The 17,456-nt window shown below is 34.2% G+C and overlaps 1 protein-coding gene across 2 annotated transcripts in view; it reads right to left on the bottom strand.

Annotated features, from left to right (window-relative positions):
• Window positions 1–17,456, bottom strand: part of Fbxl4 (F-box and leucine rich repeat protein 4) — a 54,385-nt gene that overhangs the window by 15,324 nt on the left and 21,605 nt on the right. For both annotated transcript variants that reach the window (XM_010637367.2, XM_010637368.2), the window contains exon 5: window positions 14,883–15,096. In XM_010637367.2, the coding sequence (XP_010635669.1) occupies window positions 14,883–15,096 (214 nt within the window). The remainder of the gene's footprint in view (window positions 1–14,882; window positions 15,097–17,456) is intronic.

Genomic DNA, 17,456 nt, shown 5'->3' with positions numbered 1-17,456 from the left:
TCTCTATCATCCTTTTCATTGTTTTCTTCTGGAATTTATATTCAATGAATATTGGAGTCTCCAAGGTACCAATTCTACAATGGTTTGGAAAATATGTCTATATATCATTCCAGACAATATATAGCAGATGTGATGAAATGTCATTATTAATATCAGGTTATTGTGATGGTTAATTTCACATATCAATCTGACTGGTCCATCAGGTTCACTAATATTTGGTCAAATATTATTTTGGACGTTTCTGTGCCAGTGTTTTGTGGATGAGACTAACATTTAAATCAGTACACTGAGTAAAGCAGATTGCCATTCTCTAATGTGGCTGAGCCTTATACAATCAGTCAAAAGCCTGAATAGATTTAAAAAGGCTGACACTTCACTAGGTAAGACAGAATTCTTTCTACCTGATGGCTCTCAAACTGGACACTAGCCTTTCCCTGACTTTAATATAAACAGAACATCAGCTCTTCCTGAGACTTAGGCCTCCTGCCTTTCAGGCTGGAACTATACTATCAGCTCTCCTTCATCTCCAGCCTGTCAACTCATTGCAGAACTTCACACCTTCTAGCCTTGATCACATAAGCCAATTCCTCATAAAAAAACCCTCTTAATATGTCTTCTGCTGTTTTGTTTTGTTTTTTTCTGGAGAACCCTAACTAATCCAGTTATAAAAGGGCTGTGGCTCCTACCTTGACATCCCTTCCTCTCCCATTGCTTACTTAGGGGAAGCTAGCTGCCATGTCATGAGGACAATCAGGTAGTGTAGAGAGATCCTGCATGTGGAAAGACCTTCTAGCCTTGATCACATAAGCCAATTCCTCATAAAAAAAACCCTCTTAATATGTCTTCTGCTGTTTTGTTTTGTTTTTTTCTGGAGAACCCTAACTAATCCAGTTATAAAAGGGCTGTGGCTCCTACCTTGACATCCCTTCCTCTCCCATTGCTTACTTAGGGGAAGCTAGCTGCCATGTCATGAGGACAATCAGGTAGTGTAGAGAGATCCTGCATGTGGAAAAACCCAGACGCCTCTGGCCAATTGCCATATAAGTGTGGAGGCTGATCCTCCAGCCATGGCCAAGCTTTGAAATGACGGGTACCCCAGGTAACAACTCGGCAGGAGTTTCTTAGAGGAATTTATTTGTGGTCTCCTTAGAGCCAGAACTACACAGCTAAAACATTCCTAAAAATTCTAGACCCACAGAAACTGAGAATAATAAACGTGGGTTTTCTTTATTTTTTGTGTGCTAGGAACTGAACCCACTTAGCTATCCACAGCTCTGCAGGTTGTTTTAAATCACTAAGGTTCAGAGTAACTGATATATATCAAGAAATAAATAATACAAGGATTGATAAATAGTAAGTATAATATATATTTATTAAATGAATGAACAGGGCTGCTGTGAGAATTAAGTAACTGCATGTATATTTATATGATATATAAAGAACTTTCAGCAGTGCCTGACATTCATAGCTTTTACAAACAGGAATACACTCCTCAAACTTCTAATTTACCAAATATTTGTGTCCAGTTTAGAATTATCTCATCCACTGACTTTTCATTTTATTTATTTATTTATTTATTTTTGGTACCGGGGATCTAACTCCGGTCATTGTGCTTGGAAGGCAGGTGGTGGAACCACTGAGCTAAATTCTTCTATTGACTTTTAAATTCCAGTGAGTATAATTTATTTCCTAAATTTCTTCTTTTCATAACTACTTGTTTTATATTTACTTGTGTATCATAATTTCTAGTTAAAATGTTTTATTGTTGTTGTTTACTTCTTAAACACTTGCCCTCTGACCCTAAATTTTTTTATTCCTCTTTGTCTTAGGGTTTGTAGGTTTCTTCCAGAACTAGGATTTTTACTAAAGATGTAGAGGTCCTGCTTTGCAGAAGCATGGGAAAAAAAATGGAAGAATCAGTAGAAGGTTTGATTCAGTTTTAACCATGAAGTGTGGCCAATGCCAGGTCACAGTGCACTTTTCTGGTATTTTTGCCTAAGTCAAAATCCCTCCTTTGTCTAAGACATTCATCCAAATACTGAAGTAGTCTGGATATCCATGTAGAGCTGTCACCTACCGCTCAATATACAGCCTCAAGCTGCACAATAAAATTCTCTTGGTATAGATTAATGAATTCCTTCATGAATCTATCCTTTGAATTAAAAAGAAGAGTAAGACAAACATTTTTTCAGCAAGGACATTATTGACTTGCTGTTTCTTAGAGAAACCAGACCTGTTAAAGCTTCTGAAACATCTTAACTTTAAGTTACAGACCTAACAGCATATCCTCCTCACTCACTTTTGAACTGAGTCTCAGCATAGGTACCTAGAAAATATCTTTGGTAAGATGGATTCTTTTCTCTAGGAGAATTTTAAGTCATAAAAAAGGAATTCATGGTTCGATGTACTTATTCTGGCAAATATTTTACAAAAACTTAACCAGTCTGTACATTAAACTGAGAATTAGAAGACCATTTAATAGAGAGAGCTATCATTTTTTTATCCTCATCCTAAAAAGGAACAGAACAAAAGAAGATTCATGTTAATGACTTTACTCATCTTTGCTGAATAACTAATGTGAGATCAAATGCTGAAACTGAAATATAGCAAGACAGGTTGATGGTTAAAGGAAGAGATACTGTGAGGAATGTAACAAGGAGTTAAATTAAGATTTCTGAAAAGACTGACAGGTGCCACTCATGTGAGAAAGCACAAATAACCACAGTTTCATGGCTTTCTGCTAGAGCTCATCAGTAATAAGCCAGAGACTGAGAAGACCCCAGTTAAGAGAATACATCCATACAATTAATTTTCAATCTCTCTGCATTTTTTTTTTTTTTTTTTTTACTGGGGATTGAACTTATTTTTTTTTTTTTTTGTACTGGGGATTGAACTTGGGTCCTTGCGCTTGCTGAGCTAAATCCCTGACTCTCTGTATTGTTAATCCATTTCCTCACAGAATATATTTAGAATTTTCGTTCTCTATGCTATCAATTCCCAGATTAAAATACTGCTATTTATGTCAAAACAAAGAAGATAAACTATAAAGAAACTATAAAGAAAAACAGCTTGCTTTGTAGAAATAACAGACTTGATACCTTGAGCAAGAGTAGCCCAACTAAGGCCCATGGGCCAAATCCAGCCTACTATCCACTTGTGTAAACAAAATTTTCCTGGAGCACAGACACACCCACTCATTAATGTATTGTCTGTGGCCAGTTTCTGCACTACAACCGTAAAGAAGAGTAGTTGTGACAGAGACCATATGGCCTATAAGGTGTAAAATATTTACCATCTGGCCACGCACAGAAAGAGTTTGCAGACCGCTGCTTAAGAGAACACAATGACTACTGTCAACATATCTACACATTTAGAATGTACACACAGATGAAACAAAACTGAATTATTAAGTGAATTATGAAAAAAGCATTCAGAAATGAAAAGCAAAATAATGTCTAAATCTCTTAAGATTTAAATTATATTTACCCAGTCCATAAATTATACTGGTTAGTTCTGAAAAACTCATTGATAGAAGAGCAGTTTTATAAAATTAAAATATAGTTTAAATAGGTAACACCTTTAAAAATTCAAGACGGTATTCATTTTCAAATAAGTTGGTAATTTTCAAACAAAAACCAATCTAATTTAAATCACAGAGAAAGTAGAAAGGAATTTGCTAAGGTGTGATTTATTAATAATTTCTTCTAAAGCATCACCAAAAAAAAGAACCACCAAAACATACTCTAGGAAAAAGCCTTCATTTGACAGAATATATATACAGAAACATATTCTTTTATATTCCATGTAAAATCTACCTATTAACACTTTGAAAACCAAGGATAACTATTAGTAATACATTAACAACCTCCCACTTCCAAGTGAAGATGCATATATAGCTGCTTAATTTAACAAAACGTTTTAATAAGGTTAAACACATAATTACATGGTCAAGTAGATCACATGACAATCATCTCGATAGTGAGATGCCCAGGTAAAGGATTAAATGACAAAATATTGAAACAGATTAGGAAGGGAGAGAAAAACAAGAGAGAAGCTCAAGGTGAACAATTTTACTTAATGCAATTAGGCAAAACAATTAATAGTGTGCTCACAGGTTCATGGCTCCCAATAATTCACTGCAGCTCATAGAATGACTATCGAAGAATTGGCCCATAAATACCATTCTCCAATGATTACAACAGAAGATTGTTTTTCTCTTCTTTCACAGTCACCTGCCTCCTTGTTTTTTTAGCAAGTCTATCCCCTAAACTGCCCTTAGTGAAGCCTCAGAATATTCAGATGTTTTAAAGACTACTTTGAAAATGAACAATTTCAATTTCAAAAAGTTTTAGTAAAATCATACACAATAGATATGAAAGTTAGATGTAAGCAGATATGAAATGCCATGCAGTTATAAAGAATTATTATTAATGCCTTTTCTTGCTTAAAGGAAATTTATTGATAGGTAAGAAGAGGCATGAATTGAAATATTCATTGACAATTCTTAAAGCAGTTTTACCCATAAACATCATAACTTTTCATTCTCGAGACTTCGCAAGTGCTAATCTAAATACTTCATGAAAATGATAACTGATGTTTATTATACTCACATATAATTTATAGACAATCTAAATTAATGGTTTAGTGGTTATATTTATGCATACCTTGCACATTTTATAATATATCAAGACGTTATACAATCAGTGGAAGGAACATACAAGAACTTTACATATCACAGATATGTAAAGATAAATATGCCTAGATAAATACAGAATAGTAATATCACATATCACAAACAACCTAACTTTACAAAATATATTTCAAACTCATCAGAGAAACAACTCCAAATGATACAATGGGATTTCCATAAAAGTATATTCACTAAATTAACACTCATAATTTGTACAAAAAATGTCTCCAAGAAAAACTTAAGAACACAGTCACTTATCAGTATTTAAAACACACATATGTATGTAAATCTCAATTTCTCTAATTTTTTCCCCATTCCAATCTCAATGTGTATGGAAAAAAGAAATATGGATTAAAATTGTAAACACTTTATAAATGATTTCAACTATTCAGAACTAACCATATGTAGAAATAATCATTTCAGAATATTAAGTTTCAATTACTTTACAGAAATTTTCTATGAACTACTACAGATTGTTCTCTTTATACAGTTTAAATTGACAATATGGCATAGATCACATTCTTATAAATAATCACAACTTGAAAATAATATTGGCTTTTGTAAGCTAACCTGTAATGTCAATATTGTTGTACAAAAATTAGAATTCTAATATCTAAAAGAAAAAGTTTAAAAATGGCACAATGTGAAGCTCTTCACACATGCCTTTGGGGGAAATGAGGAACATTCCTAAACCAAACTACAGATATTTTGTCTATTGTTGTGGTTTAGATCTACGGAGTCTCTGCAAAGTTTCATGTGTTTGGAGGTGCAGCCTACTTGGAATAGGCAGGTCCCTAGGGGTGACTTGGAAGGGTTCCTACCCTGCCTGCTCACTCCTCTCTGCTTCCTCTGTGATCCAGTGAGCAGCTCCACTCTACCTTATGGTTCTGCCATGTCATTTCAGTCGTGCAGTCAACCAGCCAGACTGAATCCTCTGAAAACTACAAGCCAAAATAAATCTTTACATTGTGGCTCATGACTATTTTGATCCAGGAAAGGGAAAGTAACTAATACACTACCATAGACCACAGACTCAGAATTTTAACTGTAAAGTACCAAACTCAGTAGAAGATTCAGATGATTTGTCAAACTGCAATATATGTTACAAAGCAAAATCTAAAACTAAATGCTCATATACCTTTTGCCTGGCAGTTTCTTTTCAGAGGTTATTTTCACCATTATAGTAACTTGATCTACAATAATATAGTTGAATATATCCTTCCCCACAAATGCCTAATGATCAATTTTCATAATAATCCATAATAGGTAATAGCAGAGACTGGTAGTAAAAAAGGCATGGAAGTTTATACACCAGTGGGACTTGTTAGTAACCTTACTGAATATGTAAAGAAAGAAACTTTCTATTAAAGGGCTAAGGGTTAGGCAGTCATAGAATCAGGCAGGAAGAGTCTGATATATATACTGCTTAGCACTGTTCATCTAAGTGATGCTCAGAAAAGAAAGTGCTGTGGTCCAAAGATTATCTACCTTCTTCCAAAAGGACTTCTCCCCTTATGGTTAAGATGAAGGTATCAAGCTGCTCTGTGCTGATGCCTGTAAGCATTGAAATCATAATTAATTCTCATCACTCAACAAACCTTGTAACTATAAACTGGATTCCCTAGGGACATATCAACAGTGAGAGAATGGGCAGGTCAGCCATCCCTAATAAACAGCAGCTTTTCCAGGTAGACTTCTTACACCTGGTTTACTGGTCGAGCAGAACTGTAATTGATGAATACGCCCTCCAAGAGTGACCACCCCACTCACTGCAGTCAGGCCTTCTGACCTTACTTGGACTGAGTAAACCTATTTGCTAAGATCACACAGAAGCACTGACACCAAAAGCTGCATCTGTATTTACTTTGGAACTTCTGCAAGGCCAATCAGGAGAAAGAAAGAAGTACAGATACATTCTTGTCCTAAAACATATACCAAGGGCTGTAAGAAAGTTGGTTTTATTGCATCATAGCTAGAGTCTGTTTAAGAACAAAGTAATTACTAATATTCTTCGGTTTTATAGGTTATCTAGAAATCAATCTGTTTGAAAGAAGACTGCATTTTAGATGAAGGCTAATGACAGCCATCAGTCTGTGTAAGTGACCAAAGTAGGTTGTTCTTTAACAAGTTCATATAGGGACCATAATTTGTGTCTTGCTTCTGGGCAGCTTGAACCATCAGTGGTACATGTATGACTGTCCCATGCATGACAGTACCACTTATACCAAAAGTGGAACAAGTTGCCCAATGGGACAGTCATGCATGTTCTACCAGTGGTTCAAACTGAAGAGAATGTGTTAATTATTCCCCGTGGTCCTAGTTATGTGCATTAGATCTGTTAAGTGAGAGCCCATTCCTTTTATTTGCCATACTATTTGTCTTAATGTTACACTGGCTCTGTTAAAGAAAAGGTCATTCCTGCCATTGTACAATAATGTGTTCTTTAAATCAAATAAGAATGCAGTAAGTAGACTACCATATCTACATGGCAGAAAGCAAATTCATAACACTAAATCAAATCATGCCCTTTTAAAAAGACAGATTATATACTTTTGTGGGAAACTCCAGGTGCTTTCATCAGGTGTGAATATACATATATTCACACACACACACACACACACACACACACACACACACACACACACATATCTCAGTTCATGAACTTGATTCTTTCCACGATTCTAGTCACAGACAAGAACTAAATAAAATTGAATGGTTAGGTTCAATGTTGACCTTATGGTGAAAATTTGATTCAGTTATCACTTAGTTTGGTATGGACCAGAATTGTGGAAATAATTAAATTTGTGAACCGAGCTACCACTATGTGTGTGTGTGTGTGTCCTGTTGAATAATCTGACACAGAAAAAAAGAAAACAGAAGAGTTGATATTAAAAAGAAGTTAAGGTCAACTACTTTTGATTCCTTCTAGTTAACGAAGAGGAAGATGGAGGGGTCCTTGAAACTCTCCACACAGCCTAGCAGGCCAAGTAAACAGTTGCTGAACCGTACTTGTGGATTACTGTCATATACCAGTCCCCTACAATACCTATAATCAGTTTTTTCACTTCTTCAGATTCTTTCAATTTATGCTCTATCATTCTTGAAGTGAAGCAATCAAAACTGGATGCAGGTGTTCCATTTATAACTCCAACTTTTAAAAAACACTCTTGGTTTTTCTTCTGCTGCTAAGCAACAGAATGACACTCTTACTGAGCTACCTGTCATGTCCTTACTCGCCACTTTAGATGTTTTCTTTTTTCCAAACAAAGAAAAGGTAAACAAGCTCAAAATTCTAACACTAACGCAGGCTGTTTCACTAAATGCACAAGACTTGATACTTTTTATGCATATGTTAAAAAGTTATTCACATGGCTTCCTTTATAAATTGTACTAGTTTGCTAGGGCTGCCATAACAAAGTACCACAGAGAGGTAGGTTAACTACCAGAAACTTATTTTCTTACAATTCTGAAGGCTGTAAATGCTGAGCTCAAAGAGTTCATGGAGCTGGAGTCTGCTGAAATCTCTCATTTTGGCCTGTAAATGTCATCTGCTGGTGCCTTCACATGGTCTGCTCAGTGTACAGGTCTGTGTCCTGATCTCTTCTCATATGGATATGTGATATTAAATTAAGACCCACCCTAATGACCTCTTTCAACATTATCTTTTTGTGAGTACTGTCTCCAAATATACTCACATTCTGAAGTACTACTGTGGGTTAGAACTTCAATAAATGATTTTTGGGGAGATATGATTCAGTCTATTAGACAAACAGGATTTCAGATATAAATTACGTCTTTAGTTATAATGCCCTCATAGAATTAAGAGTCATTATGTTTTCAATTTATTTTCCAATGGTTACAAAGACAAATGCATATGGTGGGGGAATCTGGGTGAAAGTGTATGGAAGATTTTTTTCTTTTTGAAAGTTGAAAGCCAACTTTTTCTAAAAGACTGAGGATTACTTAAAAATAGAACTTTTTGCTTTTAGATATTTAAAAGTCTATGAATTAGATTTTTACAGCCCTATTCTTATAAAAATATATCATTATGTGTGGCGATGAATGGCCAAAGTGACTATAGTCAATGCTTATCATATATAGTAAGGCCACTATATATACATGGAGAAGGAAAGAAATAAAAGGATTAAACCAAGGTACTTTCAAACATTATAACATTTAATTCTAATTATTTCCTAGTCATAAATAAAATAAGAGGAGAAACAAAGCAGTTTCTTTCCCATTTGCTCTGTTTCCATATTTAGCCTAAAATTTTATCTCAACTTTAAAAGAGCCACCAAATTCAGTTAAAAATTACCATGTCTACTAATCAATTTCACCAATTATTCTGGGATCTTACACGCATGTAAATCTCAGATGGAGGGGCATTTTGTTAAAAGGGTTTCTTCACACAGAGTATCTTCTAACCAACCACAAAGTACAGACACTGCACGCATGCACTTGGGCTTATCATACACCTGTCTACTCTGTGCCTCAATAATATAACAGTATTTTGTTCTTCGTTAGGCATATATTTACTGCTCTGTACCTACCGAAATTCAAAAACATATGTTACTGATTCTGTAAATAGCTTGTAGCTTATTTTGGGTATGGGTTATTTTTTTTTGGCTGTTGTAAGAAGGCATTTGTTATTTCTTTGATGAAGCAATTTTTCACTGCAATCCTAAACACATGAAAATAAAGAAAAAGACCTCAAGAAATAAATTGAAGAAACAAATGAAACGATATTTTACCATGTTGTACGACTAAAATTTCTGAACAGTCATTGTTGGAGAGAGAGGGCACAGCAGCATCCCAGGATCTACCTACAAGCATATCAGTCAATTCTAAGTATGCCACAGTTTCATTCTCCCGAGTTCTCATTGAGCAATCAGGCCTGCAGCATACTTGGCTCCTGCTAGCCACTTCAGAACACACCTCTTAGCTATCAACAACACATCATTTTATATGCCTAAATTATTTCAAGGATTATCTGGCTTAATGCTGTTCTCTACTACAGTTTAAAATCAAGAGTAGGTTTATATCAGCCATTCTTTTGAAGCAGTTCATTGTGTATTGATTCTATAAACTTTCACTTAAACATTTCTAAATATAACTTGAATAACCATGATTTTCAAAAAATAAAGACTTCAAACTAGATCTGTTAATAATAAAAATAGAAGACAAAAATTCCATTTCCCTGTAGAAGTTATTTGGGACTAGCAGATATTTATAAAATAGTATTTAACAGCTTATATTATAGACTGGATTATAATTTATAGTTATAATGTTGTATTTCCTTAATTGCAAATTAGAAAAGGAATAAGTAGTGAAAAGCAATCACTGTTTTAGATAGAGGCAGATAAGCTATTAGAATGACTATGTTTCTTTGATATTATTTATCTTATAATTTTACAATTTTTAACTACACTACCAAGGCTACCAGACTTTGAATTCTGACTCTAAATATTATTGTTCTGTTTCACTGAGCAACATGTTAATCCTTTGAAGCCTTAATTTCATCATCTATAAGATGGGAATACTACCTACTCTCATTGGACTCATATAAATAAATAATGCAAAATGTCTAGAACAGCAAATAACATATTCAGGAAGTTTCCTCAAACTCTGAAACTAAAATTTGAGTCTCAAAAATCCTCCAAAGTATTTTTCATCATGTACATACACTTGATTAGGTCTTACAAAATGACATAGTTATACTATGTTTATTAATGTAAATTATATATAGGCACACAAAATGTAACAACTATATTATAAATGTGACTTTTCTGAGGGTAATATTCTACAAAACATGAATATTTTATAATACTAATTTCTGCTTATTTTGGATTTTTATAGGGTTTAGAAAAAATGAGTAAAGGGCATTAAGTAATCTGCAGTTCTTTTAAAATAAAGTTACCTCATCTACAGAGTTCAAATTCATATCTTTCTCTTTTTTCTTTTTTTCTATTTTTTGCTTGTTTGTTTGTTTTTTGGTACCGGGGATTGAACTTGGGTCCTTGGGCTTGCAAGGCAGGCAGCAGAACCACTGAGCTAAATCCCGGGCCCTCATATCTGTTTCTTTTCATACACTTCCTTGGAGCAAGCATAGACATCTGAAATCAAGTATTATGCCTTCTTTTCAACAGCGCCCTTGACATCTGAACATACTGCCAATGATTATGTGAATGGTTTAGTGAGAGACCCGTCTCCTAAATCTTATCTTCTCATTCTGTTTGCTCCCAATGACCAACATCAGTAAGTGCAGTCTTCAAGGGATGTGAGTATGAAAGGGAGAAGGAAGTGACATAATGCTTTGCAAAGGGACAAGGCAAGTGTTACAGATTGACATAAAGGCCAGTGCTGTGGCTACAGAATGATTATGTGAATGGTTTAGTGAGAGACCCGTCTCCTAAATCTTATCTTCTCATTCTGTTTGCTCCCAATGACCAACATCAGTAAGTGCAGTCTTCAAGGGATGTGAGTATGAAAGGGAGAAGGAAGTGACATAATGCTTTGCAAAGGGACAAGGCAAGTGTTACAGATTGACATAAAGGCCAGTGCTGTGGCTACAGAATCCAAGTTACTTACTGTCCAAATGTGACTGATGTAGATCCTACCAATGAGGAGATAACAGAAGTGAATAAAGTACAGCTAGAAAGAAATATGTAGAGATGGGAAGCATTAAAAGTAAATTTCAGTGAGTTTTTCTCAATGTGAATTTGCCATTTAGAATATATATATTAGAAAAATATAATTTTTATTTTATTTTAAGTCAACTATAGGTCAATGAAAATCAATTTTATAATTTTTTAAAAAATTCCCAATGTCAGAAAAAAAAGGACAGTATGTAATTTTTATGTTATTTTAGCATCTGGTTTAATAAAAACTTAGGAAATATCACAGTAACACCTAAATTTAATTTAATCCATCTATACAATGACTTTACATCTCTATGTAAGTAACTGAGGGAAGCTACAGTTGATGCTATCCAGACTTAAGATACATATGTATAAACTACTACTTGGGATGTGAAATCTTATCCTCATCAATCACACTTATCAAAAACTATAGTCATAGTCTGTCAATCTCTTGAGACAAACTTAAGAAAACTATAGACTAATGATTCTCTGACAATTAGATAATATATAACATTTCAAAAATATCTGATGACTATATTTTCACAAATCATCACAAATGTAAGATGCCTAGTAAGTTTGATTTTTACCCAAGAATTCGCATAATTATATTATATTTCACCTCAAAAGTTCAACTGTCAAAAAAGCTAAGCACTGGGAATTTAGCTCAGTGGTGCCATCGTCTGTCTTGCAAGCACAAGGACCTGAGTTCAATCCTTGGTACCAAAAAGAAAAAGAAAAAGAAAAAAAAGAAAAAAAGCTAAAACTGAGTCATTATCTTGCTCAGTTAATACAGTATAAAGGCCAATAAAATAGTAATGTGCCAATGAAAAATAAGTATTGCATAATACACAAACGGTGAATCAGTTAACCACAGACCAATGAAAACAGTGGCCATATTTAAAGTGATATTCAGGGACAATAGTCTTCTCATTTTACAAATAAAAACTCTGGGAATCTGAGACATCTTAACTTAGATTACTAAACTTATCATTGGTAGGGCCATAACTAGAATCAAGGTGTTCTTCTCAGTTTTCCTTCTTTACCAGTTAACCTGCTAAGCTAAACATTTTCCCTCAAATTGAGAATAATGTGTTTTTTAAAAGCTCCCATATTTAAGTACTTTCATAGATTAGAACAAAAGCTACTTGCTTAAAAAGAAAAGGGAGATTTACTACTATAAAGGTTAAATGTCCTTACCTCTCTGTAAGTAAATATACTTAACAGATAATTTCCATTTATTCAAATTACTTCAATAAAAAATTTATTCCAATCAATTCACTGTGCTAAATTGTCATAACCCTATGTTCAAACCTAACAAAATAGGATGAAAAAGAAAACTACCGATTAGTATCACCTAAAATAGCAGATGTAAAAAATACTGGTAAGTATAAACACTTTATAGCATTTACTATGCACCAAGTACTGCTGTAGACACTTTAAACACACTGACTCACTTAATCCTCATGATAACCCATCAAAATACATACCATCATTGTCTCTACTTTACAGAAGGAGAAACACAGGGAGCTGAAAAACTTCCTCAAGGTAACCCAATTAGTAAGAATAATGGCAGCAGACACATCCAAGCAGAATGGCTCCAAAATATTACAAAATCAAATTATTTATTCATTAAACTAAAAATAGAGAGAGATTGGGGGCTAGGGGTATATACCTTAGTGACAGATATGTGCTCTGTATGATCAAGGCTCTGGGTCTACAACAGTAACAAAACAACAACAAAAAAACATATAGGGATTACCCAGCAACTCAAGAACCATGTATTAAAGAAGACTTAAATATTTAATATGATATATAATGTTTAGAAGATCTTCTTAATCAAATGAGGCTTATAAAGACTATTTATTAGAAAGCAACAACAAATCAGGTATGTATGTATGTATGTATATATATAATCTAATCTATATATATATATATATGTACATATATATATAATATATATTATATATATAATGTAATCTAACAATAACCATTAACATTAAATGGAAAAGCCAATAACCTCAAAATATACCATGTAATGAACAAAGTTAACCCAAAAGACTTAAGATCTGAGAAAACTATAACATGTCCTTAAGATGTAAAACAAGACCTACATGAGTAGATGGGAAGCCTTACTAGAGAGAAAAATGAAACATAATGAATGTACGTCTAATAAAAACTTTTCTGAAAGATGCATCTGGAAGAATAAATATACCACATAAGGATTTACACCAAAAAAAGCGCTTGCAAAGAAAAGCAAGAATGGTCTTCCCCTCAGGTAGTAAAACACAATGCAAATCACCTTCATAATTATTACTACTGCCTTCACAAGCAGTGTATATGTGTGTATACGTATAGGTAGAAATGAGGAAACTGGCATACTGAGAAGCTAATTCAAGATAGGCAAGAGCACTTGATGGGCACTGATATGGCATTTTGGAAAAGTATTTGTTTATCTTTATTCAATTACTTAAATAGTTTTATTAAATGGCTTGTCTAACCAAATCCTATTCTAGATGCTAGAAACATGACAATAAATAAGACATAGCTCCTATCATTACTTATCCTAACATAAGGAGACAGAATATGAATTTAAACAAAGAGATACTAAGAAGGAAGTAAAACATGACATGATAGGCATAAAATGGAAGCCACTTTTAAAAAATTAATGAGCTAGAAAAATATTAAAATGTTTAAGAAGCTGAAAAACTATTCTAGACAAGCAGAAAAGCAAAAGCCGAGACGGCAATAGGTAAAAATAGAAATCAACCAACATGCCTATAAGAGAAGGGAAAAGCATGTAACAGAAAGTGGATATTTATTGTAGGGCCCTGTGCACATGCTCTTTGAACTCAGTAATACCACTTCTAGGACTCTATCCTGCAGCAGTAACAGCATGTATATGCAAACTACATAAAGGTTACTGCTAGATAGTGTAAAAAAAATTACTGGAAAAACTAGATGTTCATCATTTGGATGCCAACTAGATAATGGTATAGCATATAATACAAAGTTAATTAAAAGTCAGGTAGTATTATGTACTGATCTGAAAAGATGTCCTAGAGATACTGAGTGAAAAAAAGCAAGTAAACTAATATATATGACAGGATTTCATTTTTTGAAAATGAGACTTATAAACCATGATATCAGGAGTTTCAACCCCTGAATCTGATCCTAGATAAATTCAACTATGCTTCCTCCCCTTCCGGGTACATGTAATCCTGTGTACTACACTCCCACCTTTCTGTAATTTAATCTCTGCCAGCATTTCAGCTTACCTCAGCCTACTCCACCTTTCCTTACCTGAAGACATGAAAAACACAGCATCACAAACATTTTAAGAATACAGAGAAGAATATTTTGTTATATTTTAAAAACATAGTAGACTCTTAGCATTGAAATCACCAAATTAGTTCTGATGATGTGGTAAAATGGTACCAAAATCTTTATTTCAAATTCAGAAATCACACTATTATGAACACTTAAATATCAATTATAATGAACAATTAAAGTCAACTAAATATTCAGTTGGAAAGACATAAAGGAGTCATTCTTACCTCTATTTTTGTTCGATAGAGAACAAGTCGTTTAAGACTACATAATTTGGCAATGTGGTTGAAAGCTGGAGGTGGTAATTTATCACAGGATGAGAGATTCAACTCTTGTAGATTTGGACACATCTCAGAAATAACCTCTAAGCAAGTTTCATTAAGGAAATGACTGCAAGATAATTCAAGGCGTACTAATTCATGTCCGCAAACCTTCAGAAACCTGTAAAAACAATGTTCCATGTGAGTCTTATAAAATTAAAAGATCTACTGAAAGAACTTTATATCAACTTTAAAAAGATACACTTATAAGAACAGAACTCTATTAGGGAAAATATAAAACTTATTTCTCTTAAATTCTCATTCATTGCATGCTGAAATATGTATGGTTAGGCTAAAGTAAATCGACCTGAGAAGATAAAAAGAATTCATGTAATAGAAAAAGTCATGTAAGGCTACATGGAAATCCTAAGAAAGCAGAGAGAATATTTCTCCCACTTACCTGTAATTCACATCTGAGTTTGTAAAGACCCAAACTAAACATAAAACTTAACATGCTTGGAAGACACATCCACCTTAATAATACACAGTGCTAACTAATATATTTTGTACATTATAACACAAAATGACAGCCTTAATTAAATGACCTCAAGACAAATCAGACCAGCCTCCTTTTAAGTCAGAATATTTCTAGGTTGGCTTAACTGCACTTTTGTGTGATATGTTCCTTTAGCTGTTACTAATATTTAATAACTGTACTGCTACAGAAATAATCCAAGGTGATAGACACAAAATGTTTTTTTTTTTTGTTTTGTTTTTGGTACCAGGGATTGAACTCAGGTCCTTGTGTTTGCAAGGAAAACCACTGAGCTAAATCCCCGGCCCTACAAAATGTTTTATCACAGTAGAAAATACAGTATTTATCTTAGTTACATTACTGTTGGGGGAAAACAGTTCTATCTATAACCATCAATTGAAAATAACCTAAAAGCATACATCTAGGCATACACAACTATGAAATTTTATCAAATAAATAAATCGAACCCCTAAATAGTTTATCATTATCCATGTCCAGTTCTCTTGACAAAATCCTGCCCATCAGTGTCACATGAACAACATCTGCACTATTAATTTATGCCCTTGGTTTCTTTTCCTAATTTTAAAAAGTGACAAATAGGCAAAATAAAACTGAACTAAGATCATCTGTGTAAATAAAAGAATTAGCACTGGACTAGAAGTCAAAAGATGTATTTTCTTTTCCTCCACCCCGCCTTTTCTTTCTGTTCTATTACTTTCTATCAGTGACCTGATAGGCATTTACTTATGTCTCAGCATTTCCTCAGCTGTAAAAGGCAGGCTGAACAATACTTACCATGCTGGCTGATGGTTCCAAAAATCAAATAATAAGTGAAAGCTGACAAAGATCAAAGCAGCTCACAAGCATTAAATCTCAGATAGCTCATATTCTAAAAACAGCAAAATTTAATTACTATAGATTTTAAATACTACAAATAACCCAGTGGTCCACACATTTTACTTACAATTGAATACTCATTTATCCTTAATCCACTGAAGTTTGGGTTCTCCTCACACTAAATTTACCCTCTCAGTGGCCTCTCGTACCGCTACTTTTATTATATGATTTATTTGTGACATCTCACACAGTTACACACTCTTTTTTAAGTTTCCAGGGCTGTGATCCTTCTTCACTGGATCTTCTCACTACTGTTTCCTTTGCTACTTGTACTACCTAAACTGCAGTCGGCATCAAGCACACTCACAGTCATTATGTACTGAGGTTCCACTATGACCCAGGAAGTAATCTCCGCACTGGAGAAACAAAGTCCCTGTCTCAGCAAGCAAAGCTTGCTTACATTTTGGTTAGTGCTAGAGATGAGAAACAATTAAATGAGTAAAATAAACAGCATATTAAAGAATTAAAAGTACTCATGGGGAAATAAAAGCAGGGAGGGCCAATAGGAAATGAGGTCAGAGAAGCCTCGGTGTTAGGAAGGGTGTGAAGAAGAGGGTGAGTGAAGCAAACATCTAAAGCAAGAACATTTCAGGCAACAAGAAGGCCAAGCACACTAGTAAGGGGAAAGTTGACAAGAGTGAAGAACAACGTGGAAGTCGATGCCAGGGGGGCATGAGGTGAGGGGACATGAGTACATCAAAGAGGCGGGAGAGTAGTTCAGAGAGCATGCGTCACTACAAAGACTTTGGCGTTTACTGTGAGAGGGACAGGAGTCCCAATCATCAAAAGTTTATTTTTGACCAGGATGACTCTGGTGTTTGTGTACAAACATAGAGAGGAACAGACGTAAAAACCTGTGAGATACCACTGCAATATTTAAGAAAGAGAAGATGGTACAATGGACAAGATGATAGCACCAAATGTGGAGATAAAATGCTCAGATTCTGGACCTATTTCAAAGGTAGACAACGTACACTGTTATGACACACCTCCAACACAGTGAATTAAACTCCTAGCATCATCTGTTTCCCATCTATTATTTTTCTCTAAACATAATTTCCTTACTGTGTTTTATATAGAGTTTTTAAAGCTGTCTCAACTCTTGTGAC

This window comes from Fukomys damarensis, unplaced genomic scaffold (genome assembly GCF_012274545.1).
Source record: "Fukomys damarensis isolate Sample0158 unplaced genomic scaffold, DMR_v1.0_HiC HiC_scaffold_14, whole genome shotgun sequence".
Taxonomy (NCBI): domain Eukaryota; kingdom Metazoa; phylum Chordata; class Mammalia; order Rodentia; family Bathyergidae; genus Fukomys; species Fukomys damarensis.
This window is presented reverse-complemented; position numbering and strand designations above follow the sequence as displayed.